The 27,003-nt window shown below is 35.8% G+C and overlaps 1 protein-coding gene across 1 annotated transcript; it reads right to left on the bottom strand.

Annotated features, from left to right (window-relative positions):
• Positions 1 to 15,821: 15,821 nt before the first annotated feature.
• LOC139118074 (tachykinin-like peptides receptor 86C) lies at positions 15,822 to 21,598 on the bottom strand. The gene is made up of 2 exons (XM_070681369.1): positions 21,272 to 21,598; positions 15,822 to 15,980 (listed from the first exon to the last, which is right to left on the bottom strand). Exons 1-2 carry the CDS (start codon positions 21,596 to 21,598, stop codon positions 15,822 to 15,824), a joined length of 486 nt encoding a protein of 161 aa, XP_070537470.1.
• Positions 21,599 to 27,003: the final 5,405 nt, after the last annotated feature.

The raw sequence follows: 27,003 nt of genomic DNA, 5'->3' as shown, positions 1-27,003 counted from the left end.
AAAATGGTTGCCATGTGTACATGACACCTGCCACACAAGCGTCATAATGTAGAGACAAGCTTTTTTCAGGTCTTGTGTAACCTTTATTTACAAGCTCGCTATAGAGGCTGCGTATCTCCAGTTGTTTATGTCACTGCCTTTAACAGGCAACGAACCAGATGTGAACTGAATGTGCTCAAGTGTTTTAGAAGAGGTTCATTAATAGCAGTGCGCTTTACAGAACAATAAGATATCTGTTATATCATTATATTTAGTAGGTTTCGTCAACTTTCGCGCGTACTCTCAGAGTTAAATCACTAATTACAAAACTTTATTTAATATGCAAATGAGCTGTTTATTTACTTGACACTACTCAATTCTTTATGGGAAAATTAGATATCTATCAGATCAACATATGTAGCACGTTCCATAAAATATAATACTATAATTGTGGAGTAATATTACTATGTCCAGTTACTATCTCCAATTGTTTATGTCACTGCCTTTAACAGGCAACGAATAATTGGGCATTCCATCATAAAGAATTGAATTTGTTCTTGCCAAAGACATAAAAGGGTACAGATACACTTAATGCAATGTAATTGCCTCGAGGAACAATAATTTATGATTAATAAATAATTGGCAATATTTATTTTCGATGCTTCATTGAATAAATCGTGAAATCTTCTGCTATTATTTCGTTATTTAAGCATTGATATTGTCTTTAGGGACATTTGGACGGATGTTGTGACATTTCCTGTCCCCTAATTAGGAACGACATTACATCAGAATATACAATGCAGATATAGGCATTGTGATGTAAGATTTGGAGGGTGCTTACCATTAGTTGTTTTTGCGAATGCTTGAAAACGCGCTGTTTAAATAATCTTGCTTAACCGGATATCGTATTTATTATTGTTTGAAAAAATATTGATACGCTCATGGGAAAATTCACCGTGTCACTCAAGCCGACTGTATGCAACACGCTTGACATATGCAGATGTACATTTGCATGGTTCAGTCATTGGGTTTGAAACCTGTCGAGTCAGATCATTATTGACTAGAAACATTTTATTCATGATGAAAAGAGAGACATTCCAAGCGGCAACAAGACTTTGCGTTTATAAAAACTTAGTCTAGCGTTTGAAATAAATTCTCAATACATGGTTAAATATTATCCTTGATGTTTACAATTCAAAAATGTAGTTTTAAAAGTATGTAGGCTGTCATTCCATGACATAACATGTGGCATAAAGTAAAGTAAAGGAAACGTTCAAATGTTTTACTTGTAATTAATAGTTACTTCCCGCCCTCTGATGTTCTTTTTTAAAGAAAGCTTGTAGTATAAAAACTAATAGATACAGATTTCAAGGTCTAGTGTCACTGACTATGTCACAAAATGTTTCACATAGTCAAAATATATTCAAGCGAAAACACTGTACATTACCTTGTCAGTACGATTTCAAGACGCCAGTGAAAAGTGAGTGCAGCACACTCTGTCACCCCTACAAAGATCCCCTGTCATTTGCATTTCGAAATCTTTCTACATGCCCATAGGTGGCGCACTTCAAATTGTAGACTCAAATGGTAACATGATGTTATTTTCTTGTTGGCGTCGATCGATATTGTGTACCACCTTAAACAACCGCAATGTCAAAGAAACTAGTTGCCATGCTAAACACACATATGAAATTAAAATATTGTCATCATTTGTGTATGCCACCGGCTTCGGAATTCATACTAGATGTTTTTCTTTTTAAACCGCAGAGCGTAGAATGCATAGGTATGAGCAACAGAAGTCACGTTACCAAAACTCGTGATCTTATGCCTCATCCCGGGAAAGATATCTCTATGCATCAATTTTTCGCAAGGTTCATAAAACTTTGTTAGTGAGATTGACTTTTATTGTCCTATCGGGAGTTCAAAAGATGAGGTTGCGTTACCGTTTTAGTTCCCGCATCTAGCTTTCGATTATACTTCTCCTTTGAAAAATGTAGTGAATCGACCACTGTTAGTTAAATTGGTATTTCATTTTGTTTGTGTGATTCCTCGTACTTAGTGATGATACTAAGCCAGTGTGGTAAGAATTCGTTCATAATGCAGGTCGCATGATTGTGCTGGCCATATATTCCCATATGTACCAGATATTCTAAATCACATCATTAGTAAGTATGTACAATAGCAACAATGGCCGCGAGTGCCATATTATTTCAGACAGGAGAGGGCGTTTACGTCTGAGGAATTCTTGGTTATCGTAATACATTTCTCGGGAGATTGCTTGTCGAGGGACCCTCTAAAGCAAGATATATGATTTCCATTTTATTCTTGTAGATCTTCCAATCGCAATAGATTTTATCAGTGTTGTGAAAAAATCGTGAAATCTTTACTTTCGATGTCGCACTTATTTGCTGTTTGAATCGAGAGTTAACTGAAATCTCGTAATTATATGTTAATCAGAACAATAGTACCAAGCCATAATCTAAATCGTAGTCATATGTTCCACTGTGACAAACTTGATATAACAAACAACAAACAGCGTAGGCACAGATAGACAACAAACATGTACCGGTACATACAACAAAGTCAAATTCGTAGAAGAAAAAGGAAGGGACCTCCTGTGAAGATAGCAAAGAAGTTATGTCAGATGTTTCGAAATGGCAAGCACATTCTGCCCCAAATGTAGCACCCACCAAATATTAATTTTTAAGTCAAAATAGGAAGTGGTCTTAATCTACAGACAAATGTCATCGATGCAATCATTGATCATTTAAGTGACACATCATACTTATATATCAATAGATGACACCTGCCATACAGCGTAGGATGTGGAGACAAACTTTTTTCATGTGTAAATTTGAATTACAAGCTTGCAATAGAGATGGTTGTCTCTCTCAAGTTGTTTACTGTGTCACTGCCATTACAGGCAACGATTGATGGAGCATTCAATCATTAAGAAGACAATTTGTTTTGCCAAAGACATGAAAAGGTATAGTGCAATGTAATTGCCTCAGGAACAATAAAATATGATTAATAAATCATTGGCAATATTCATTTTCGATGCTTAATTAAATAAGTCATGGAATCCTCTGCTGGTATTGACTTACATTAGCACTGATATTATCTTTGAGACATTTGAACGGATGTTGTAACAATTCTGTGCCCAAATTCGGAACAACATTACATCAGAATATACAAATGCAGCTAAAGTTATTGTGATATAACATGGGAAGGTGCTTACCATTAGCTATTCTTGCAAATGCTGGAAAACGGATCATTTCAATAATCTTGCTTAACCCGAAATTGTCTTGGAAGAATATTGAAATGCGCCCTTTGGAAAATTCACTCACGCAGACTGTAGGAAAAACGCTTAACAAATAAAGATATACATTTTGTCGGGTTAAGTCACTGGGGTTGAAACCAGCCCATTCAGATCATTGTGGACCAGAAACATTCTTTTTACGATGGAAAAAGAGACATTCCGAACAGCAACAAGACTTTGCATTTATAAAACCTCAAGTCTGACGTTTGACATAAATTCGTAAAATAAATAAATAAATAAATGAATAAATGAATAAATAAATCTTTATATTTGCAATTCAATAATGCATCTTTAAGTATGTTTATTTATCATACAATTAGATGATTTGACTTCACATGCGCTGTATTTGATACATGAAAAAGGTATTTAGCTAACCGCAGATACAATAAGAGCGATGAGATATTTTCCCAATTAAACATGCAAAAAATTACATTGACCATTTTGAAGACAAAATAAACCATGTTTTTGACTACGTTGACTGTCACGCAACTATCACTGTTTTACGATATTTTATTGTATTTGTCAATCCATCGATTGTCTTAAATGTTAAATGTCTCAAGGAATCTTTATGGATACTAAAGCAAGACCGTAAATGCGAAATGCAAAGAAATATCCAAAAGCGTTTTTTATATGCGTACAAATATATGGGATTTCAAACAACTTGTAGCTTTATTTTTTTATTTAAACAGTATTAAAGAAAAAGGTTTGCAGCCACTTTTACCTCTAAGTGTCTAAGTTAACACCTAAATGCCCGTTTACAAAGTCAACGATGTTTTACTGTATTTGTCAATCGATTGTCATTTTTTATAATGTCTAAAGGAAATCTTCATGATACTAGAGCAAGAGCGTGATTGAGAAATGGAGAGAAATTTTTGAATGAATCTTATATATGTACAAATGTATGTGATTTCAAACAACATGCAGTTTAATGTTTATATTTTAACAAAATTGAAGAAAAAGGTTTGTACCTAGTGCTTCCCCATTAGTGTCTAGGTTAACACGCAAGTGCCCGTTTAAAGTTGTCGCGATATTTCTTGCTCACCATTTTGTACAACCATGGGTTAACTGACGAATTGATATTTAGCAGAATGGACGATATGATTTCAAATACCAGAAACGCTTCGTAATAGCCAGCCCGCCATATTCCCCATTGATGAAGGATCCGAAAGATTACAATAACGAATATAGGAAACATGCAAATAAAGAAAATTACAGTATTTGCCAAGGTTACTCGCACGACTTGCACGCTTTCTTTTCGGATGCTTTGATCAAGGTTTGTCGGGCAAACTGATTTTGATCTTCTGGACATTTCTCTCATGATCTTCGTATACATTACTGCCGTGATCACAAGCGCAATACCAAATGGTAGGTTGAATAACAAATAGCATAGAGTTTTTATTGCCGAGATATATGTGTCGTCAGGAGAGGTGTGCATGCACAGGACAACCGATGGTGACGCTAAGCAAATGCTGACGATCCATGACACAAGGATTGATTTCACACATCTGCTGATGCTGTTGATAGCGTGAGATTTTAATGGGTGGCATATTGCAAGGTAACGCTCGACGCTGATGATAGTTATCATGAAGCAAGATTCCTCAGCGCTGACGACGACTGGTGGGAAGGTTACATAGCATGTTAGAGTGACGTCTACTGTGAAACCTCCATAGAAATACACCATGTACACCATTTGCGTGCAAAGGTAGAGAGAGTCGGTGGCGCAAAGGTTCAGCAGATAATAGTTAGTGATCGTTCTCATTTCTTCTTGCCGCACCATAACAAACAGGAAGCTAGCATTGCCAAATATACCAATCAGAAAAGTTGCCCCCATGATGACGAAAAATATTTCATAACCGAAAGGCCATTCTTCATACATGTAACCAGTATAAGTTCCATTCGCGTTGTTATCAGAATGTGAGTGGTTAGCATATTCTGTTATTTGACTTGGTGTAGCGTTCATGTTGTTTTGTTGGTTACTCCGCTGTGCTGAGATTTAGTCGTTAAGCTGTGAAGAATATGAAACACGATAATGCGAAGATCTCATCTTTGAAGACAGTATTTGTGATAACAACAGGCATCTGTTTTTTCACTCATTCACTGTCTGACAGGTCATCGCCGTGAAAAATATGATGAAACATAACGTAAGCACATGGCCACATAATAAAATAGAGGAACCTACTTAACTTTGCTATTGTAAGCTCTAGTCTTTAATGGAACTTTAACTTTGAAGTTACATGAGGAAACCTCGGCAAATAGATGAAAAAGGCCGGAGAGCTTCATATGTAGCAAGAAAGCGTTTGAATCATTAGTCGGAAAGTAATGTTGCTGTAAGATACCAAGACAAATAAACAAACATCAAAACTTAAAGTGTTAACACATATGTTGAGAGTAAGGATATAGTACGATATTGCTTAATATTTTGGCGCTCTTACATTACCTTGGTAGGGCGATCCGTTTACGTCAAGGAAAATGAGCCCAGCAAAAGGTATTCTACTTTACAAATAACTCCGACCAACTCGTCTCTTTACAAGACAAGCAGATAGTACTCATACAAACTAGTATTTTCAACTGGACCATCAAATAGTGGAGGGTTATTTATCAGCGCCATGTCAAATAATCGATATACGCGATGACAGTGTCGGAGAAAACAACACCATACACTTCCTACAACGTCAATGTCAACAAGAATTTGGGAATTGCCACCTTAAGGCTTAGTTTACAATACGGGACAGTTTCCAATTGTAGGATGTCCCAATTTTTTTTTTCAAACAGAGACATAGATAAAAGGAGTTTGCTAAAATTGCATGTTACATTACTTTTACGTATTATATATGCGTTTTAAACTACATAAATGAGAGGTCAATTTTAGCATTGATTTTACGTGTTATATGTACCTAAAATATATTAAAAAACTCTTACTTTAATTAGTCAACCCCAGAAGAACTCATTACAAACGACCAATCAACGTTTTTGGCAACAATGTCATGAAATATGCTTTCAACAAGTTGAAAAGAACAGGAATCGATTGAGCTTCTCTTGTTATGTTTAAATACCTTTCTTTATCTTGAAAAATCTAAAAGATACGTTAATATGGAAACATTAGCCTAATGTCGTTGCAGACTTTATCTTTATATCCTATTGTGCAGGGAAATTGGATTCTGTTATATGTCTATCTATGACGGCATTGTAATTTATCGATATTGGCTTTATATTGTTGCGCTCTATTTGTCAACTAGTGCATACGTTTTGCAAAGAATACTATTTTACACAGACTAATTGCATTAACATCATTGTCGTTCCGATTCAGGATGGTAAAATTGAAGTTTTTCCATCACTTTCGAAATATTGTTGAGTGATAGTCTGCTATAAATACGTTCGTTTAGTCACTGGCGAGAAGCAAATATGAAAGACTTAATTAAATGAAGGTACGTAAAGAGTGGATACTTATATGCCATCGATATCTGTGTTCTGTATATTGCATTAATTTCACACCTCCTTTGTCATTAGATATGTAGATAGAATTCTTCATTGCATCTAGGTAACTCATAAGAGGAGCAAGCGAACGTATTGACTGTCGAAATGTCCTACTTATGGAACAAACTGTTACTGAAATGTAATAAATAAAGCTTGATATGCTCTTTCGTGTATACACTGCATTGTTTACGGTATTCACGTTAAAGCCAGACACGTATCTATGGGTCCCTGATATATCAATATCTATAAACAAAAGCTTATATTTTAAGTAAAACGCCACTACTTTTTAGCGATATAGGCACGGGTATGTCATCTTGTACAATATTATATGATCCCTATTTTAATTCCATAAGATATATGACGATGTAACTTGTATATCGATAACTTTTAGTTTTGATAGAGAGTGGTCACACCATACTCCATAGCTATAAACAGATTGTTAACAAACACAACATAAATTGTATCCATCAGTACACTTTAAAGGATTCGTCTTTGATACATTTTAACAGAAATTTTTGACAACTCGTCCTGTGCAGTTTGACACGATAGTCACTGTGATAGATTTACTTATCGTTTCACTATTATGCCGAGTGGACTTACTTCCTTACAATAATGCTCAAAGAAAATTAATGTTTTGCAATAAGGAGATCAAAACTATTTAAGGCGGTTAACCCGGCAGCAAAGAACGATCCCTATTAGAGGAGTTTATTTCAGATAAATAAAAAGAGGAACGGGTTCCTCCCTCCTTATTTTAGTATTTTGCAAGATTGTAACATGAAATCGTATTTAAAATGTGCTTATCGATCAATCCGCTAGTAAAGGTAAAATTTATACAAATACGAAAAAGAATAAGTTCCTTTACCACTTTTTAAACTAAAATGCAGTCTTTTTACATGAAAATGTTGCTTAAAGCTGTCACTTTATTTCTTGATTGCAATTTTATACTACCACGATTTATTGTATAATTATTGACAAGCAGAATGGACGATAAGATTTCAAATGCCAAAAAAGCATAATGGAATCTTCTTTGACATATCCCCAACAGATAGACGATCCTGCAGATTACAGAAAGGCATTAACATGCAAATGAAGGAAACTATTGTATTAGCTCATAGAAATTAGAAGGGGAGATGATTAGCCGCGGTTTCTAGCACAACCTACATGATCTTTCAAGATGCTCAGATCCATTGTTTCTGGGAAAAACAATTCTTTGTTTAGACATTTCTTTCTTGATTTCGGAATACATTATGGTCGTGATAATTAAACCACTGGCTAAGGTTAGGTTGAATAACGCAAGACAGAAAGTTATGACGTCAAATCTTCCAGCATCTTCGCGGGCATTTTTTGTTTAGACATGTCTTTCGTGATTTTAGAATACATTATGCCTGTGATAATCAAACCATTGTCAAAAGGTGAGAATGAATAACGCAAAACATATAGTTATGACGTCAAACTTTCCAGCACCTCCGCGGAGGGATTTTCCGCAAAATGCAGCGACAGATGAGGCAAAACTCTTACTATCCATGAAATCATAAGTGATTTCATATTCCAGCTTTAGTATCGATGAAGTTTGACTTTAATGGATAGCACACGGTAAGGAACCTTTCGACGCTGATGTTTGTCATGATGCAGAGTTCCTCTGCACTGACGAGGAAGACTGTAAAGGGAAAAAAGAAGTTCAGTGTGGCGTAAAGAGTGAAGATTCTATCAAAAATACATCAGTTGTGAACAAAGGTACAGGGTTCAATAATTTATGATTCAAGGTTTAGTTTCGGGGGCAATTTTGATGTCCAGATGACTTGTATAATGTAACATAATGCTTGGCGTGATATGATAAATGCAATCTGATATTGATATGTTGGTTATGCAGTCCGCTCTGTTCGTCTCGATATTGGTGTTTTACGCATATAGAACCGGAGGGCGATATCTTTATATACTAGTGTCTCTTTATTCACTCGCAGAAGCAATAATTGAGCAAACCATCTTACTTTTGTAAGTTATTGGCGAAATTACAAGAATTAATTCTGGAATAGTTTGAGACAGTCGTGACATCTACCACAGTAGGATTAAACCCGATAATTTGTAGTCAAAACTGGGATGTACTGTTGTACAATTGAAGCCACAGTTAACCTGGAATGCTGGGTATAATGTTAGTCTTGCATAGAGACCATCACAGATTGTCAGATAAGTTCATAAGGCGAAATTCATTCGCTAACGGGAGGGGGAGGTTGACCTCCAATTGATTAGTGAACTTCATTTCCACACTTTTATTTTGTGATCACAAGTTTTTTGTGTGTAAAAAGACTGCACACTCGTGTGAACAAATTTTACAATAACTGTTTCTAACTCGTTCGTGTCCAAAGTACGATTTACTGAAAGTAACATTTTATATTAAACCTTTCATTTGTCAGTCAAATTATTAAGATAAAAAGTATCATTTGCTAAATGTTCTATAAGTGTCTGCCTGCTCTAACCATACCTGGTTATTTCTCTCTCACTGTGCTGTCGAAACAGCACTACTACTGTCTTCACGAGACGCATAATTCTCAGTACATTGTTCTCTCAGGAAACATTTCGCACTTTGGAACCTCCGTTTATAGGGCGAGCGGGTGGGGGTTTGATCTAAACGAAGGAATTTCGTTTCCTGAACTTATGTGACAATCTGAAATGGTCCCTTAGAATTGCTGACAGTTTGCTTTAAATTATACTCGATTACACAATTTACTGACTAGTACTCTTCTTGGACATTGGACCACTCTCTTACGAGTTGGGATTTAGAGCCGAGCGGTTTGACTATGATGCCTTCGCTAGGTGACGTGGTGCTGTACGTTGTGAGTTTGAATTCCATCGAGAATTTACTGAATTTACAACGCTGATGTTACAATTGATTTCAACATGATAAAAACAACGCCGGGTTTATTATAGTTTGAGTAAGTGTATATGGTTTACTAAACCATAAACTTTAGGTTGGAGTGCTTGCTGATGGTTGATTGCGTGAAGTTATGTTTTTTAAAATACAAAGACGATAATAATGATGTTATCAAAAAACATTTTACTGCAACACGCATTATAATCATTGGTCGGTTCGCGAAAATGCGATTACAAATAATTATCGATTCGACATATTGATTACATTCTCGCAATATTCTTTTGTGAATAAGATTAACTATCAAAACCGTATTTTACTGTGCTAAGACAGACAGCCTGTCAGTTGCTGTTGCTAAATTGTGGTATTGATTTTCCTATCGCAATTTAAGTAAATATTGATGCCAAAGGGAGGATGTCACACGACAAAGCACAAGCGAATACTAATCGAACTCAGAAGTAAAAGCTTTATTGCAAAATCAGATATCGATTAAATAGACAACAAAGTGAACTACACATAATTTCAAATGAGCTAAAATTGCAGTTCTAGAAAATTTACATATGTTTCAATATATGCTACTTTGTTCAGCTGGATACCACTTTACAGCTTTTTATACACGAGAAGGTAAAGAATGTGATTGCACTTTCTATTGTTTATTTATTTCTTGAAATTTGAGAAGGGCTATTCTGACAGACTGAAGCATTTCTGAAAATAGTGAAACCTACTTAAAACAAGGCAATAATAACCGCAATTTTTTTTGATTTAAAATTCATATAAATCGACAATGACACTAATATGAAAAAAGTGTACATTCTATTTCGGAGGAACGACAGAATCGGCTTCCCTGTAGCCATTCACTATTATTCACTAAGACCGTTCACCTTTCTGTCCGCCTGTATAACAGAACTGATTTTGATTTTTATCATGTTAACTTCCTACATATATTATGAACAGGATTCAACTTTCGACAGCCTGTGGTGTGCACTAAATGTAATTGCAAATTCGAAGCCGCAATGCTTATGATACTTTTTGTGAGTGTTGAGACAAACACTTCTCTATAAATAATTGTAAATTTTTAGGTTAAGGGCCAGTCATAAACAACTTCTCTCTATATTCAAACGCTTTTATGGCAGGTGTTAGTGACTGGTGAATAAATGTGCTTCATATGTATAAAGGCTAATAATCTTATCAATTTAAAAGGTCAGTGCGTAAACATGTGACCATTTTCTAACATGATTTCAGAGTGATATGTAGAAGGAACCCAATATGGGACAGAATGTGCTTATTCTTTTCAAAAAGGGCCTCATATCACTCGTGATAATGGTGGGCTGTGTATGCTCAAAGTAAGTTAGCAGAAAATCTATCACAATAGCTTAGATCTGATAGAAAATGTATATACAGTGAAAAATTTAGAAATGACATACTCAGATAAGCCTTTTATGTTTCCTAAATTATAAAATTGGAAATGTGTATATTGAGTCAACATGTTTGCATTTTAAATAAAAGAGCGTATAGTTGATCGAAAAACAGAGCAGGCGACATAGGGTTTTTACATCTTAGTCGCCCCATTACGAGTGTACCGACTTTATTGAAGTAAGAGAGTATACATTATTCAATCAACAACCCACATCTAACCACATGTAGCCCACATTTATGCAAGATTAACAAAGCTCTTGCACATTGGACATCCATCGTCTACTGGCTCAATGTCATTCGTTACAGGGCAAGCCCTTACATCAATCAAAATTTGTAGCAAGTCTTTCTATTAGCCTGTACACGTCCATGATTACTTTTTCTATACGTTGATTCTTATCCAATGTTAACCTAACTATGACAATTATTCGAGAGAACAAATATCGTTAACGTAACCGAGCAGTAAGTAATCGAATTCTACTTCTTTGCTATCTATAAGTTGTGTAAGAGTAACTTTCCCTCTTTGAGAGACATTATTTCTCGATTTCCAATGTTTCGTTATTTTAATTTGCTTAATCAATAGGTAGTTTGGGTATATCAGAAGCTAAGGAGTCCTATGTATTTAAATTTTGCCTCACAAAAAGGTAATGAAACAATATGCGATGCGTTTTGATCATAATATCCTAAATGAAACTTTCATACTAGACAACCAAATCCTAACTTCCTTACGGCATTCAAAACAGCTATCACCCTTGTGTTAACTCAGTGAGGAAATACAAAATTTTCTATTCGTAAAACTAAGACGGTGACAATAATTCTTACTCGAGGAACATTAAAATGATCCCCAACAAGTGGTAGATCAGGAGAGAATTGTAAAAATCTGAAAGTCCAAATATCTATCCCGCAGGCACATTATACCTGAAGCTTTTTCCTTTGAAATTAACACAGCTGTGTCTACAGAACTTGGTTGTGCATCGCATTGTTTTACATGTGGCTTTGAGATACTTCACAGAAGGTTGTAGTTTTACCTCCAACCATCAACACTGTATACGAATTAGCGTCCAGTGGATTCAGAACTTGAATGATTGCCGACAGGCTTTGCGGTAAGAACTACTGATCATTTTGTACAACCATGGATTTACCACGGAGTTGGCAAGAATCAAAGTTTGCGCTACGACTTCGAAAGCATGAAAATCACCTGGCGGTCGTACTTTCCAAAGATCTACAATTTTCAAAATCACATCTACAAACATTGGAAGGACACATATAAAGAATACAATGGTGTTCGTCAGGGTCACTTTCAAGACCTGTATGCTCTCTTTTTCGATTGACTGGTCGATGGTTGCTGGGTTGACCGATTTCGCCCTTCTTGACATTTCCTTCATGATACATACATACATTGTCACCGTAACAGCTACAGTAATACCCATTGACCCATACGAGATGGCGTAGCAAGCCGTCACAGTTGCCAGACTAAGTTTCGTTTGCTCGCAGACAACAGAAGTAGGTGATGCCAAACACGCGCTCACGATCCATGACAGCAGAATCGATTTCAGGCATCGACCGATTGTGTTCGTTAGGTGAGCTTTCAAAGGATGACATATTGCCAGGTAACGTTCGATGCTGATCAAAGTGATCATGATGCAGGATTCTGCCACACTAAGTGTGATAGGTATCACAGTCAGCAAACAGCGAATTCTGCTTCCGTTGTAAACGTCTCCGTATTGAAACAATAAATGGTACACGCTAAGAACAAGAAATAGAGTATCGGCGATGCTAAGACTCAGCAGATAGAAGTTAGTGACTGTCCTCATTCGAGCAACTCGCGCTAACACAAACATGAAGAGTGCGTTTCCAAAAATGCCAAATGATGCCAACACCAGACCAACCATTCTCTGGATTTGCCCCACGTTAGGTGATACGAAGAGGTCTTTGTAATTTGTGCCGTTGGCAGAAAGCTGAGAAAGGTTTGAAAGGTGCACATTCTCGATCGCCATAACCGAAGTTTCAATGCTGCATAAGAGACCAGTCACACTAGGAGGTCGAAGGACTTGTCAAGAACACATTGGTCGAGTGACCTTGCCTGTACAAACAACTGAAGATAAAATATACGGCTAATAAATCAGTTGTGCAATAAACAGATTAATTGTTATCAATATGTTTTAAGTTGACATGCGTGAACAGTTTCAGTGAGCACATAAGCCTTTCCATGTCAGAACCGTATGTGTTCTTTTTCAGAAAAGTGAAAGTAAATGCTATCGACACTCAGTATCTTTATGTTTTCCTGGAACAAAAATGAAGGTGATAAAGAGGTTGTGACAGCTTTTGAAACACAGACACACCTCATATATATATATATATATATATATATATATATATATATATATATATATATATATATATATATATATATATATATATATATATATATATATATATATATATACATAAAAAAATATATATATATATTAAAATATAGGAGAGAGAGAGAGAGAGAGAGAGAGAGAGAGAGAGAGAGAGAGAGAGAGCAATAATATATTAAACGTTTACCTACGAGTTGCATCAAAGGTATCTTATCTCTAGGGGTATGCTAGATTCGATCGCGAAGATGGGCACATGTGATAACAAGGATTATTAGATATAACAAATGACGTCGTTGTACAATGTACATAGGCTTCTGTTTTCGATGAATCCTCGGCTAATTGTAATAGTTATCTGCCCTATTTCCTCGAGAAGAAGACAAGGTGCCCATTTGAGATTGTATATGATGTCACTATGGTTTCTGTTTACGTGCAAAATCCATTACCAGTCTTTAAAAGGTTTTGCATTTAAAACATCAGTCATCTCATGTTATTAAGGGAAAGGGATGTCTCATGTTATAATAAGAATAGATGACAAGGCATCCTAGCCATTAAAACACTTTATTATCAGCTAGAGCGTTTTGAAAGAAATACTGTTCCTATAGTATATATTAAATTACCCAACGGGGATCGGCGATTTATATGGCAGTCGGTGACCTTACAACGTTTGTGCAAGTATGGGTCACCGATGCAAAAATGCAACACACGTGAGATTGGCTTTTGTATCTTAAAGATTTATTAAAAGCTACATGTGTTATTTCAATCAGATCAACATGAGTCGTCGAAGATCTGAAAGATTCACAAACGGAAACACAAAAGATCTTGAAAATCAGATGCATTTCAAGGATTTATAAGGTTATTCACAAAAGACCGTGATTTTTGTTTGTGTATATCATACAGGGGGGGGGGTGTAGGTTGACAAACCGCGTTTGAGACAATACCTTAGAGTAGGATGTGTGTTTTGGTATCGTGGCACTTTATCTCCAGCTTTGGTGGCTAGGTTTGCAATTGCAATAAAGTTGTGATGTAAAATAGTACCTTACAAACAAAAGAAGTCCCGGGTGCAAAGTACTGATTGACTTGCGGTAATTGCATAATGATTTTGGTATTTGCATAACTGTGCAAATACATACCAATAAAACATGCGTGTTTCGATGCTAGCACAATGTGGTATATAAGCAATAGGATGCGGAAGCGTTCTCTGTTTATAGTTTCGCTGGATTTATTGTAACAAATCAACCTTAAAGCTGCAATAAAATGTTGTTAACTCTGCAGGCATAATGATACAATACAAACTATTGCGTCTCATAACAAAATGCAAAGTTCACATATTGGACGATACTCGAATAGTAAAAAATACCATTTCCATCTTAACAACAAATTTACTCACTTATTGATAAAAACAGTTTACTTCAAAGTCATTGATATATTTGGATTTCTTGTTCGAATTGTTGTAATGATGGCAATAAATTCAATCTAACAAGTAAAGAAAATGCTGACCTTAACATGCAGGAGGAAAATTTTATATGGTTTACTCCATCGACTTTACAATTATACAGAGTCAGAGATACCGCCTGATTCTGCAGGAGATTACTCAAACTCTTAAAGGGAGGGGTACTTCGACCTCAATGCTTGGAACCATAAGGGATTAATTTTTCTGGTATTTAACGTTAAATGAAAGGTAAATATGTTATTTTTGTGAATATAATGATATAACGACGGTGGCCGCACCGGTAATTATTCTGTTAAAGAAAATGATCATTAACGTTCATAGAAACCCTCTCTTCGCAAACCCATATTTTAAGAAGATACTATTCTTAGCATGAAGATTAAGTAGCACAAAATGAAATTGTAACCTTATCATAATCCAGCATTCGACGACTGCTCAATCTTTACAACTACCAGAAACAAAGATGCATACAATTGAAAGACACCGACGACAAACGATAATTATGACAATATTTCTGATCTAAAACAAATGTTACTTTATTTACTTAATTGACACCAGAAAGAAATCGGAATACAATAATAGAAAATGCAATCATTCTGATCTATTTCCAGAATTCCTTTGGATATGTATAGTGTATTTATGTAGTCAGAAAAATATTATACAATCAAAATTGTGTCAATGCAATATTTTTATTATCATCTCATTATGAATGCTAGCAATTTACAGATAAGCAATAAACAACAACTTTGCTACTCATAATTATAGAATACTGTTAAACCTATGACATGACTTCGAAAGGTCCCTATATATCGTAAAACAGTTGACTTATCTGGGATGAAATAAAGCAACTAAATGTGAAATATAGAAATAATCAGTTTATCTCTGATAAATCCATCTAATTCTAAAACTAACAATACCAAAGTAGCAGTGATGTATTCACTTTCGTATGCGTCTGGTTTCTTAATGTTGATGAGAATTTGCCTTACATGTAAATGCCTTTTTAAATGCCTCTCTGTATTTCTTGCTCATCAGTTTGTACAACCATGGATTTATCGTAGAGTTAAGAAGCAGCAATGTGACTGCCGCAATCTCAAGACTATACAAGCTTGTTGTGTCTTCCTCTTTCCATATGCCAAATATGAACAATATTCTTCCAACCAGGCCCACAAATATAGGAAACATACAGGCGAAGAAAACTATCGTGTTTGCGATGACAACCCGTACGACTTGCCAACTTTCTTTACGAATTGATTGATCGAGCGTGGTCGGTGAAACCGACTGTGCTCTTTTACACATTTCTCTTATTATTTTTGAATACATTGTAGGAGTGATGAGAAAAGCGATAAAAAGTGGTGCAGCAAAGAATGTTAACAACGCCGTACGTATGACTTTATCGTCTAGGACGCTTCGTCGGCAAAGAAGAATGGTGGGCGACGCGCAACATAAACTTAAAATCCATGAGACAAGAATTGATTTCACACACCTGTTGGTCGAGTTGATGACATGAGATTTCCACGGATGGCATATTGCCAAGTATCGTTCGACGCTTATCAGGGTGATCATTATGCAAGACTCAACCTGAGTGAGTGTTATTGGTATCGTGGTCAGCAAACATTGGAGATTCTGATCACCGACATTGCCGATGCCAAGGTGTGACAGCAGTATGGTTATTAAGAATGAAACAAGTAGACTGCTATCTGCAATACTCAGATTCAGAAGATAGAAGTTAGTGATTGTCCTCATGCTTGCAATCCTTGCCATTACAATCATAAAGCACGCATTTCCGTAGAGTCCTATCAAAGCTATAGTCATATTTAAAGCAAATATCACCCTTATGTAGAATGACAATGTTCCTTCAGTTCCTTCAACTGTAAAGCTGTAACTACAGTTTGTGTCATTTAAAATGACCGCCGACGTCGTTGGGATCAGCGTCATATTGGCGTTTGTATTTCCACTCCGCTATAGTTAGACAGTGAAGTAATTCTCCTGCACGTCATCGAAGGTTACTAGTCAAACAGCAGATACCTGAGATAAAATGAAAAACATGATAGAACTTTAAGTACGCAAATGTTATTTTAGAGGAAGGTGATCAAAGAAAAAATTGTTTTAAAAAGGAACAAAATAATGTCGAGAGCTAAGTTAAATGTCTAAATACAGGTTATCCATGTGCCATCTGCTAACATGCATGCAAGTACATAAATACATAGGTGGACATGCATCATCCAGAGAAAGAAAGATAGATAGATCGACATACTGATAGCCAGATAACCCGACAGACCGACAGATAGATCGATAGATAGATATTAGATGGATAGAAAGATAGATAGATAGATAAATAGATAGATAGATAAATAGATAGACATGTAGTTCAATCAATCAAGCCATCCATCTGTCCTACAATCTTTTTGTGAGTGCAATATATGTTACGCAAAATCATCGTGTTACCATGCTAATATTCGTTTTTAACGCCATAACGTCTTACATCGCCTCTGCCGTCAATAACATGTTCAGCGACATTTTATCCAACGCAGAAATTTATATTGCATATCTGGTCGTTGGGTGAACAAAACAAACTTGTCAAAACATCGATAACTTAGCAACAGGAAAGTCCTTTTGAAACGTACCTAGTATACAATATCTCGTGTAGCTACCGCACGAAAGAATTGACTGAAGAAAATTGGACTTTATTAGATTCCTAATTCATCTAGTCGACACAATCAATCGGTGATATGCCAATAGCGCTTTTTTGCTGCCAAATATATTAAAATGCATTTTACAGTGTCATCTGCAGTCTCTAAATGAGTAAAAGTAAACTATGAATGACAGGAGTATGTTTTCCACGTTGTAAGTTTAAGCTAACAATCTAAGTTTTAATTACACTCTGGATTGAAAATCTTTAAAGTGCATCTAAATCCTACAATGTTAATGTTTACGCTATAAAGGTAGGTGACGCAAAACACGCGCTCACGATCCATGACAACAGAATCGATTTCAGACATCGACCGATTGTGTTGGTTAGGTGAGCTTTCAAAGGATGACATATTGCCAGGTAACGTTCGATGCTGATCAAAGTGATCATGATGCAGGATTCTGCCTCACTAAGTGTGATAGGTATCACAGTCAGCAAACAGCGAATTCTGCTTCCGTCATGAACGTCTCCGTATGGTAACAGAACATGGAATACGTAAAGAATGAGAAATAGAGTATCAGCGATGCTAAGATTCAGCAGATAGAAGTTAGTGACTGTTCTCGTTTTGCCAACTCGCGCTAACACAAACATGAAGAGTGCATTATCAATTATACCAACTGATGCCAATGTTAGACCGACGATTCTCTGGATTTGCCCCACGCTGGTTGATACCAAGAGCTCAGTTGTGCCGTTGGGAGAAAGCTCAGAAAAGTTTGAAAGGTGCTTATTCTCGATCGCCATACCCGAGTGTTCATTTCTAAATATGAGGCTGGTCGTAAGAGAAGGACAAGGGGGCTGTTAAGAACGCATCCATATAACATAACTAACTGAAGAGAAAATATACGACGTATAAGTCAGTAGTGTAATTCACAAATTAATTATTATCAACATGTTTCAGGTTGACATGCAATTACAGTGTCAGTGAAAACATAAGCCTTTCAACGACAGGACGTCCGTGCTGCTTTCTTTTAGAAAAGTGAAAGTAAATGCCTTCGATGTTTTGCATTTTTACGTTTACCCAAGCCAAAGAATGAACGTGATAGAGAAGTTTTAAAAGCTTGGAAGCAAATATTTAGAGGGAGAGAGTACAATTAAATATTAAACGTTTACCTATGAGTTGCATCGACGGTCTCTGGAGGTATCGTTGATTCGATCGCGAGCAGAGGCACATGTGATAGCAAGGATTATTTAGAATGGCTAATGACGTCGTTGTATAATGTACATGGGCTTCTGTTTTTGATGTGTCCTCGGGTGAAAGTCATATTTATCTGCCATTTTCTCTCGAGAAGAGGACAGGGTCTGAAGTTGTATATAATGTCACAGTGATTTCTGTTTGCGTGCAAAATCTGTTAACAGTCTTTAAAAGGTTTTGCACTTAAAGTGTCAATCATCTAACGTTATTACGGAAGATTAGTGTCGGATGTTATGAAAATAATGAACGACAAGACACCCAGCCATTAAAACACTTTATCATCAGCCGGGGCGTTTTAAAAGAAAACTGTTCATAGTATAGAAATTACCCCTTGCGGATCGGAGAAATTATATGACATTGTCTGTAGTCGGTGACCTTACAACGCTAATATGAGTCACTGATGCAAAAATGAATTATGCATGAGATTGTCTTTCATATCTTAGACACTTATTAGAAGCTTAATGTGTTATTTTCATCCAGTTAAACGTGAGTCGGCTAAGCTCAGAAAGATTCACAAACGATATTGAATATCAGATGTAGTTCACAGATTTGTAAAAGGATATCCATATCAAGTTCTCACAAATTACCATGGTTAATGTCCGGAGGTGTTGTTCAACAAGCGCAGCGTTGCGGACAGTACTTGTTTACAAAATACTAGAAGCTTACCAACAAAGGTAGTACCGGGCATAAAGTACTGATTGGCAAAGGGTAATGGTATAGCGTATATGCTGTATGGTACAAAAACCAATGATATGTGCGCATTTCAATGCTAGTAAAATGTGGTACATATGAAAAAGGATGCGGAGGCGTGCCCTTTTCGGTGTTCAGCTGGATTTTGTTCGAACAGATCATCCTAACAGGTGCCATAAAAATGGTGTTAATTCTGCAAGCATAATGATAAAACTCAAACAATTGCGTTGCAAGTTCACCTATTGACCAAATCTAAGTTCCTAAAAGGTTGTACGTCCCTGAAAATTATAAAGATGGAATGAAGAAATAGCCGATACTTGAGGTTATTTCTGTCATATCTGGTGTCAACAACTTCTCGAAAAATTATTTTCCGGTTCTGTGCTTAAAGGAATTACAAGAGTAATTAAAAAACATATTATTGCGAGAGCGTTTCTTACAGCGAACGAATGGTACATAACCTTTATAAGATTGTCAGTGAGATGAGTTTGGACTGATAAAATTTCTGTCGGATTGTTTTGAACAACATTTTATTTGCAATTACAATATTGAATTCAGCTGAAAAGAAAATACAAAGCTGTGGAATTGATTGCTTTGCTGTTTATGTAGATATGAAACTTTACACAACATCTGCTTTACATGTGCACATATCTACATTACGTACTTACTTTGGACTGATCTGTCCTGCGTATTCGATGAAGGTCGCTAAACAAATGGATGCTAGAGCAAATGACTCAATACAATGAGAAAACAAAGTTACAATGTACTAGAATGTCAATAATGTATTGTTATTTGTACAAACACCTTTTCTCTGTCTATTTAAATTCAGAGAGACGATCCCTTTAACTTTGAAAACATACCTTCAGGATTAATCTACTCTCATAACACTCTTGTAATGTAAAGAAATCACAGTTTAAGTGGGAGCGCATACCAGTGTTTGTGAAAGCTTGAAGATGGTTACAGACTACCATATTGAGTAATAAGAACGAAAACATAGAAGTACCATTTTACCGATATGAATAACACTTTGTGTGAATATAAAGAACAGAAGAAAGTCATATTAGGTCTTAACAAATAATGGCAATGCCCACTTTATTTAGACTTATGAGATATGCAGTATTTGCATAAGTTCATACAATCTCCTATCGTTTATGATTTTCCTTCCAGCATTTTCGACATTATCAGTTTTCAATCGGTACATTTAATTCTATTCTACACATTTTAACAGTTAAATTGTGTGCCAATCCTGTAAGAAGGATAAATTATGAATATACATGACAAACAGGAAGTGAATGTGTCGATTTACTTTTAAATACTTAATATACTTCATTTGTACATCCTATATAACCCATTGTTTAATTAAGTAGCCCACTATTACAATGGTAAATTTGTGGTTGATTAACATAAGAATGACCTTTTCAAAGCTTCTCGGTACTTTTGACTGATCATTTTATATAACCACGGATTCACAGACGAGTTTACCAATACCAGTATCTTTGCAATTGTTATAAACATTAGAAGATCACCAATGTTGTCATTTTGCCATATCTCTAAAAGACGCAACAGCCAGCAAATGAGAACTATACACATTGGAAACATGCAAACGAAGAAAAATATCGTGTTGGCAATGGCCACACGTAAGACCTGCAAGCTTTCTTTGCGAATTGACAGGTCAATCGTTATGGAGGACTTCGCCCTTCTTGCCATTTCCCTGGCAATTCTTGAATACATCGTGCAAGTAATCAGTAAAGTTAAGAACAAAGGAACGCTATATATAAGGTAGCAAGCGATTTGCAAGTCTAAGAACTCATCAGTTGCAAGACGCCACCCTTCGCAAAATACCATAGTAGGCGATGCGAGGCAAACGCTGACAATCCATGAAAGTAGAATTATCTTCAGACATCTGCTGGTTGTGTTGATCACGTGGGCTTTCAAAGGATGGCATATTGCTAAGTAACGCTCGACACTGATGATGGCGACCATCATGCAGGATTCTTCCTCTGTAATCACGACGGGTACATTGGTTAGCCAACAGTGGACTCTACTGCCGAATAGGTCACTTCTACGGAAAAATACTTCGAGCAAGTGTAGGAATAGGAACTGGGTGTCAGCTATGTTGAGACTCAATAGATAATAGTTTGTAATTGTTCTCATCTCTTTCACCCTCATCATCACAAATACAAAACATAAATTCCCTATTAAACCAAACAGGGATACAGCATTATATATAACAAATATAATCTGTTCGCCTCGCTCAGACTTCCTAGTTATACCGCTTGTGGTGCCATCGACGAAAGAATCGTTCCAGTATAATTCATTTTGTAGGTGAAATGCCGTAATGCCCATGCTTCCAACTTGTTGACGTAGAGTTACAAGCTAGAGTGTACAGAGATAAGCAAAACTGCTCTCGACCTGAAAGGAAAGGAATAGAAAAAGGACTTGTTTGAATCATACGGGAGTCTTGCGTACGCAACATTATGAATATCGTTTGGGGTTATTTGATTGTGATGTGTCAGGGTAATTTTTATTCTTGCTATCTGAAATCGCATTTGACACAAACGAAATAATATAGAGATGAAATCCCTGGCAGCAGCTCTGATCTGAGTTCGCATTTGACACAAAAGGAATAATATAGAGATGAAATCCCTTGCAGGAGCTCGCTGGAACTGAATAAAAAATTAATTTCTTTGCTAGAAGTAAATATAGTTCTTTCAGTTGTGGGATTTTATTGATGTAATGAAGACTTGTTTAAATTAATGCGTTAATATTTCCAGTAAAGTTTCATCATGCTATGGCATTCCCATTTCAGTGGGCCCGTTTACTTATCATCCATAGCCATTTCTTAGCTTCTGATACAGCTACCCTAAAGAAATCCCTTTTAACATATCCTTTGTTTCTAAAAGTTTGCATAAAAGTGATGTGATTTGTGAAATTTACGATATTATGAATATTTAATAATAAAAAAGATGGCGCATAGAGTAATTGCATTATACTTATTTCAAACATGATGAAAGTTAGTGGACAAAAATCAAAGGCTTTGACGTTATTATAGTTTTATATTTTGTAAATATTCCCATCAAACACTATGACTTTGAACATGATTCAATATTAAAAGTTGCCGGTATATATTTTACCTAGTAACATTGACATGAAAAATTACGGTACCATAATCAGTGTACCATTTATAATTATATCATATTTTGTAAAAAGCAAAAAACCCCATTTTGCAACGAGACTTGTAAAAGAAAGACAACCCTACTTTAATGGATTATAACAGGCTATCGTTTTATCAGACTGATAGCGGGTATTTCTCTACAAATACATGTGGAGAGCATAAGATCGTCCGGTAATATGTAATTGACACGTTGGCCCTTTCAATTTACGTGGAGGGCGAACATTTTGGTCGATTTTGTTCAAAAGCATTTATGCCGCTTGGAAAATTACGATCTGACACCCCTGATGTATAAACTCGCGTTAATCGTACTTCACATTCAACATGAAAGTTACGATGAATCTAATACACATTTTATCCAACGCAAGAAACATTTTAAAATAATCGACAGAGGTATTCAAAGGTTTGTTATGAAGTACTTACCAATAGTCTAGTTTTGTCTATATATAAGGAGTCTCTCTACCATATAGGACCGTCTGACTAGTGAGACAGCTTTAACTGCTATGACTGCCTAACTGTCTTATGTCGCTGAGCTGAAGCCGGTTCCCAGTGCCTAATATAATAATGCAAGGGGCACTATTTATTCACATTATTTCACTTTACATGAAACCTCATCACTTTGAGAATAACCTTTGGACTAGGGTTATATGTCAAAGTTTGTGTGACACAGGGATAGTTCTTGACATAGCAGACAACAGCCTTAGCCTTGCTTGCGTCGATCGAGACAAGCCATCAATCTGTGAACAACATTTGTCAGCTAATGATTTTGCCCTGACATGTTGCCATTAGTAGATTACAGAGTTGAAACGTGTAAAGTACATGTATGATCGTGATATTCAATACATCCTGCGATTAAATGTATTTTATATAACGTTGACAACGAATTATTACACATTTCATCCCAGCAGGCTTTCTTGACGACGACTGATTTTCAATGACACTTAAACATGACAAGTTGTATTACAGGCAAGGGAGTATTTCACCTGATGTAACATTTGCCATTGTTAGAATAGACAGCATGTCTTACTTTGACAACGCTGTTGCCGGTCATGAAATGAAAATGGTTCAAAACGTCACCATAAGTCTTATTTTTGCGATATTTTGTATCAACCATCATCATGAATTACAATATACATGTATGCAGGATGAAGGGGCAAATGTACGAATTAAATGGTAACAATTGCAATTAGCAATGTTGTACATCTTATTGCAGAAAACCGGACTACTCCTCCATAAATTTTGTAAGCACTATTATAGAGATAAACTACATAATTCTAGTTAAGAATATTCTGCTTTATATACTGATAAAATTACATATGAAATTATGGTTTGACTATAATTACCTTCAACCAATTCGGCACTTATGGGAAGCATTCAACAAGGAGAAAGGAAACCTTCTGCGAGATAAGCTTAACCTTATTTTTAAGTGAACTTGCACCTTGAATTATGTCCGAATAAATGTCAATGATTTACACCACTTCCAACTATGACGTGTAAAGCACTGGTGAGCAGTGCACTAACGGATTTGGTTTAAAATGTTGTTCTCAATCGCATTTGCTAGTCAAAACGTTAAAATCTTTTTCAAAGGATATTTATAATTGTCAATTAAAAGGAAAGGAAAACACTGATAATTATATACCAGAAGAAATCATGCAGTTGCCCCGATCAAGAGCAATAACAAGTGAAGAGAGGCGGACATGTGAACCTGTTTCAACAATGTTTATTGGCGAAATATCTTAATTCGTAATGTGTACATAATTGAAAGCTGTGCAGACGATGTTGAACATTATGAAAACTTGTATTTTGACGGATATCAAGTGTACCAGCCTTCATCTTAAACAAGTGTGTATCGTTACAAAGAATATAATTGTATGTTAAAATCCTAATAAAAACTTTAAATAGGAGTACTGGAGTACTCTGCTTAGTAAAATAACTCCAAATTTGATTGTTTTCTTAACTACGATTTTCAAGATTATTACGGTTTGAAGTGATTTGATCATTATCACAACTTGTATTTTGAAAGATCTAAAGGTACTACCTTTCATCTTATACAAGTGTTCGTCGTTACGAAGCATATATTTGCATGTCAAAATCCTATAACAAATTTTAAATAGGATTACCCTGGCTTAAATAAACTCATATTCAATTGTCTTTTTTCCTTTGCTACGATTTTCAAGGTTATTACAGTTTGAAGTGATTTTATGAATAGCTAGTTGATGATTGTCTTGTGTTTTGCAGTGACGAGTATCACAGACACCAAGCCAGTCAACTGTAACTATTCTATTTAGCAGCACCCGTGTAGTACGTAAACGATATTTTAGCCTTTAATAAGAGCAAAAACTTTTGCAAACGATGCATGCCAAAATTTAAATAAACTAATGTAATAATAGCAATAAATAACGCCTGCGACAGGTACACCACTCGATTTCGACTAGTTCACTTCGTTATATATTTGGCAAGATGAACCGGTCAACATCGAGCGGTACATCCATCGCTTGGGCTTATATAGTGCGTAAACATTTGCTGTGCTTGAACGTTTTATTTAAAATCATTTGAATGTAATTGGCTAAAGTGAAGTCAATATATTTGAGATTTACTGAGACTATAACTGAAAACAGAGACAAAAGACTGTAAAAACTACAATAAAAGGATAAAATGCGAAGAAACGGTGTGAGGACATTAAGTAAAGTGCTTTGCGATAATTCTCCTCATAACTAAATGTATTTATTTTGCAGTAGAATGATATTATTTTATAATTTCGTTCTAAAGACTTTAAATTTTAAAGACAATTTTGCGTAAGTAAGGAATAACATAAAGTGCAAACTATTACTCTCGAGAAACAGTGTATTCATTCTTTCAAGGGTGATACAATATAACAGAAATACGATACAATCCTTCTGGAGAAATTTCAAAATTCCTCTTACACACAACTTTGCACATTGCCTTGCACGTACAACAAGTTGGTTTCTGTAAAACTAGAAAACCGACATCATTCGTTTTACTGCTGTAAGTGTTGTGGCTAGTGAAATTCATTCATGATTAGCCGATTTTCAAGGTCCCATGAATGTCTAAAAGATGTCACTTACGTTATGCCCGACTTTACCGCAAGGAAACTTTTATTAAAAAGTAAAGTGCTATTCTCTTTCACTGTCATGAAAAAAATTCGGCATGTATTGAAATTTTGTTATCATACAAGCAAGTGATATTTTATTTCATATTTCAGGCTTTCGGGCATATGCCAACTTCATTATGCAGTATATTTCACTTTTCTCAACAGGTATCAAAATGAGTCGACTCATGGTCTATAACAGGTATGAGTTGTAAGATATGAAGATGGGAAATATCTCTCCCTCATTTTTCTTAAAATCACAGACAGCAAATTATGTATGACAATCAACATAAAAAGGCTTGTCTCAATGCTACGCGGTATTTTTGACTCATCAGTTTGTATAACCATGGATTCATGGCTGAGTTTATGAGCGCCAATACCTTTGAAAATGATTCAAACTTTACAAATGCGTCAAAATCATTACCCTGCCAGATACCCCAAAAATATAACATCCATCCAATTTGCACTACACACAGAGGAAGCATGCAGACAAAGAAAACTACCGTGTTCGCAATTGCTACGCGAAGGACCTGCGAACATTCTTTGCGGATTGATTGATCAGTTGTTTCCGGAGAAACTAACCTTGCTCGTCTTGACATTTCAATAATGATTTTGGAATACATTACTATTGTTACGGTCAAGGTCAAAAACATTAATGCATTGAAAAAAGCAAGGCAAACTGTCTGGAAAACAAGTGCCCTTCTAATTCCAAAACGCCACCCTTCACAAAATATTAAACCAAGTGAAGAGAGGGACAGGCTAATTATCCATGACAAAATGATAGTTTTTAGACACCTGCTAGTAGTATTGATGACATGTGCTTTCCACGGTTGGCATATAGCTAGGTAACGTTCAACACTGATGATGGTAACCATGATGCAAGATTCCTCCTCACTGAGAATGATAGGTATCGTTCTAAGCAAACAGCTATCGCCAACGGCAACATCTCTGTACGAAAGTAGTTTGATGAGTAACTCAACAGTCAGAAACTGGGTATCAGCGATGCTGAGACTTAATAGATAATAGTTCGTAATGGTTCTCATCTCTCTAACTCGTATCATTACAATGATGAAGCAGAAATTTCCAAAAATTCCTACTGATGATATTGTACACAATGTGAAATATGTTATGTCAGTGTCGTCATTAAACATTGCATACTCACTGCCAGTTACATTATCAAAGAAAGCACTGTTGCAGTATGTGTCATTTGTTGTATTATTCATATTTGTCTGAGAAATCGCCGCGTGTTGAATGTGGATTTTCTTCCAATAGAACCTGCTAGACCAGTAACTG

This window comes from Ptychodera flava, chromosome 19 (genome assembly GCF_041260155.1).
Source record: "Ptychodera flava strain L36383 chromosome 19, AS_Pfla_20210202, whole genome shotgun sequence".
Classification (NCBI taxonomy): Eukaryota; Metazoa; Hemichordata; class Enteropneusta; family Ptychoderidae; genus Ptychodera; species Ptychodera flava.
This window is presented reverse-complemented; position numbering and strand designations above follow the sequence as displayed.

Excerpts from the sequence above, each read along its gene's own strand:
- LOC139118074 (XM_070681369.1), bottom strand. The coding sequence starts at position 21,598 with ATGAGGGTGAAAGAGATGAGAACAATTACAAACTATTATCTATTGAGT. Across the intron at positions 15,981-21,271 it reads GCCTCGCATCGCCTACTATG|GAAGACACAACAAGCTTGTA; the intron begins GTATTTTGCGAA and ends ATATGGAAAGAG.